The 3,616-nt window shown below is 37.2% G+C and overlaps 1 protein-coding gene across 1 annotated transcript; it reads left to right on the top strand.

Annotated features, from left to right (window-relative positions):
• The first annotated feature begins 230 nt into the window (after positions 1-230).
• Positions 231-3,317, top strand: LOC114195608 (probable 2-oxoglutarate-dependent dioxygenase At5g05600). Its single transcript, XM_028086135.1, has 3 exons — positions 231-954; positions 1,096-1,426; positions 2,631-3,317. The coding sequence occupies exons 1-3, from the start codon at positions 455-457 to the stop codon at positions 2,877-2,879; spliced, it is 1,080 nt and encodes a 359-aa protein (XP_027941936.1). The 5' UTR covers positions 231-454; the 3' UTR covers positions 2,880-3,317.
• Positions 3,318-3,616: the final 299 nt, after the last annotated feature.

Here is a 3,616-nt window from a genome sequence, read left to right as displayed (position 1 = left end):
AATTATTAAAAAGTCGATGGTATGAATTAATGATATAGCTATGCACGCAGACAATAAGGATTATTATTGTGATTGTATTTCCACATTTTTTTTTTTTTACATATAAGATAGGGTTTACGTTAATTTAATTTCATTTACGTCAACTTCAGCGAGACCTGCCACCGCACCCCACCCCACCCCTCCCCCACCATTGCAAAAATACCCACTAAATTGTCTCATCTTATTTTTCTTTGCATTACCTTATCAAGCATTCACACCTATCAAATCCCCACGAATTCCACGTTTCATTCACTACTTGCGCCCACCTCTTTCTCCTTCTCACAAACCACGTACCCCAACTGTTACAACGAAATCAACACTTTTTGTTTCATATTACTTCCTCACATGTATATATATATGTCCATCGTATTATGTTTCATAGTATCCACAAATAAACCTTTTTGTTGTAGCAAAAATGACGAAAACCAGTAGCCCGCAAGATTGGCCCGAGCCAATAGTCCGGGTTCAGTCCCTGTCCGAAAGGTGCACGGATTCAATCCCTGATAGATATATCAAGCCCATCAGTGACCGTCCATCTTCTGCTGTTCTCGACGATGATGCCAACATCCCAGTTATCGACCTTGCTGGGCTTTATGGTGAGCCCGAAGCCCGGGCCTCCACTCTGAGCCAAATCTCCGAGGCCTGTAATGAGTGGGGCTTCTTCCAAATCGTGAACCATGGGGTGAGTCCTGAGTTGATGGACATGGCTAGGGAAACTTGGCGCCAGTTCTTTCACTTGCCTGTGGAGGTGAAGCAGCAATATGCAAACTCCCCAAAAACTTATGAAGGCTATGGTAGCAGGCTTGGAATCGAGAAAGGTGCCATTCTTGATTGGAGTGATTACTATTTTCTTCATTACCTTCCCTTGTCCTTGAAGGACTGCAACAAATGGCCCTCTCAGCCTCCCTCTTCCAGGTATATATATATATCAACAAAACTTCATATCAATATTTAAAAATCATGTTTTTACGGAATCAAACATGCATGCGTGATACATAAACTGGTTTTTGTATTGAGAGAATGAATTGTGGAGTAAAATTTGCATTACTGATGCAGGGAAGTGTGCGATGAGTATGGAAGAGAGGTGGTGAAGCTATGTGGGAGGTTGATGAAGGTTCTGTCGATAAACCTAGGATTGGAAGAGGAAGTGCTTCAGAAAGGTTTCGGAGGAGAAGATGTGGGAGCATGCATGAGGGTGAATTATTACCCGAAGTGTCCACGACCAGAATTGACGTTGGGTTTGTCTTCTCACTCAGATCCTGGGGGCATGACTCTCTTACTTTCAGATGACCAAGTTCCTGGTCTTCAAGTCCGAAAAGCCGACAAGTGGATCACGGTGAAGCCTCTTCCCCATGCTTTTATTGTCAATATTGGTGACCAAATTCAGGTGAATACTCTTTCTTTCTCTTTCTCTCTCTGTGTCTGTCAATAATTATCCTTGTTAAGAATGTTTGGCTACGAATTCATGATACATGCATCTGTCACATGGAGGGACATATCAAGTTGTGGTGTTGATTTTTTTTTTTAGTTTTGTCCCTCGTCGGATTTTTGGATGCATGTGGCCTTTTCAATGTTTCTCCACACACATGATCTCATTTCACGTACGGTTTTGTTTATTTTGGAAAAATATATTAATTCTTAATTATATTTACTTAGTTCACACATTGACGTCACAATACTTCACAAGCCAATATTTACGTGGTTCACTGTTTCGTTAGTTTTCCTCAGTGAAGATCCCTTTTCAAAGCAAATTAAATCATTAATTAAAATATAATGCATATTAGAGATAGTGTGATTGGAACTAGAAAGAGATATTTATCATAAAGAACGTTCTTTTCACTGTTTGAGAATCATCGTGCACACATAAAAATGGATAAACATTTGGCCCGTTGGCCACGGGAACGATAAGGTCGTTCTTTTATTTGGCATGACATTTCTAAACAAATAATTTCATGCCATAAGCTGAGTTGTGCTTTTACATTCTAAATAAGCTTGTGACATATACCCTTATCATATATAAATATATTTACTATTACATAATTGGATTTTTGACATGGTTGAAAAGACCAAACATTTTGCACCTAGTAAAATATTATTTCTGCCATGACTGTATAGCATGCAATATATGTAAATTATGTTGACTACTAAAAAAAGGTTATAGCACGCTCCAATAATTGATATATATACTTCAGCTATATAAGAGTACTGTTTAGATACCTGTAATCTATATCCTTGTTTAGATTCTAATATAAAAAATTTTAAAAAACACAGTACAATATGTAAAAATAAAATAAAAATGCAAATGAACACATAATAACGAGTGCATGACGTTGTTGTTTCTGTCTTGCCTTAAAAAAGAGTGAATAGCATACAACCACCGCATGAATTAGTGATGGTTTTAAAAAATTATCCTCAAAAACATATTAGGTGCATATTTTGCTTAATCAACGCCGTGGTACGACATTGACGTGGATCTTTGCGTCTGATTTTGGTTTGCATGACGATGTTACTTTCAATTGAAGTTTAACGTTAGGTTTTGGTCGTTTCTTTTATCGTACTAATTTGTACATGTTTATTCTGTTTTTGAGAAGGTTCTAAGCAATGGAAACTACAAGAGTGTGGAGCACAGGGTGATGGTGAATTCAAACAAAGAGAGGGTTTCTCTTGCTTTTTTCTACAACCCTAAAAGTGACATACCCATAGAGCCAGTGAAGGAGTTGGTAAATCCAGAAAAACCTGCACTATACACTCCCATGACCTTCGATGAATACAGACTCTTCATCAGATTGAGAGGACCATGCGGAAAATCTCATGTGGAATCGTTGAAATCTCCAAGATGATACATCGTTATCAAGAACATTGCATGGATTGTAGTAATAATCATAAATATGTATGTGCGCCAAACAAATAATCTCTTCATATATATTCAGATATGTAAATCCTGTACCTAGACACCAACTTGTCTGAAAAATTTGCCTAAAAAGTTAAACCCCAGAGGATAATTGGATAATATATAGATATATATGGAATTGATGTGAGGAAAAAAAAAAAAACTGTTGATATATGTATGTTAATGGCTGAATTTGAGTGTTCCACAAAATTTCTACTTCTGTAACTATGAGAGATTTGTGTCCCCACATTACCAATTGATGACAGTGAGAAGTGCACCATAATTTTGGGGGCGATATTGGTATGCTGTATCCTACTGTATTAACTGTATGAGGCAAAGTTTATTGCCACTGTTTCAAATTCAATGCACTTAATTAATTATTGAACTCCACTGAGTTTTCTTTTTCCTTATCTTGTTCTAGGATCTTTGAACCCCTAGGTTTAAAAAACAAGAAGTGATGGCTCAGAACCTGATCTTTGCTTTGCAATGAACACAACCAATCACGTACCAAGAAACCACTTTTCATATGGCATCAAAACAAAAACTACTACACTTTCATGGCATTGAGATTCGACTGAAATCATTCCATAGTGGCAACCAATTATAAGAAAACATCCTCTGATTACTAGAAGGGGTGAAAGAAATGCAATCACATTTTGATCTCACACTTGAATAAACATGCACTTG

Source organism: Vigna unguiculata, chromosome 8 (assembly GCF_004118075.2).
Source record: "Vigna unguiculata cultivar IT97K-499-35 chromosome 8, ASM411807v1, whole genome shotgun sequence".
NCBI lineage: Eukaryota > Viridiplantae > Streptophyta > Magnoliopsida > Fabales > Fabaceae > Vigna > Vigna unguiculata.
Note: the sequence above shows the minus strand (reverse complement) of the source record. Positions and strands in the feature narration are given on the sequence as shown.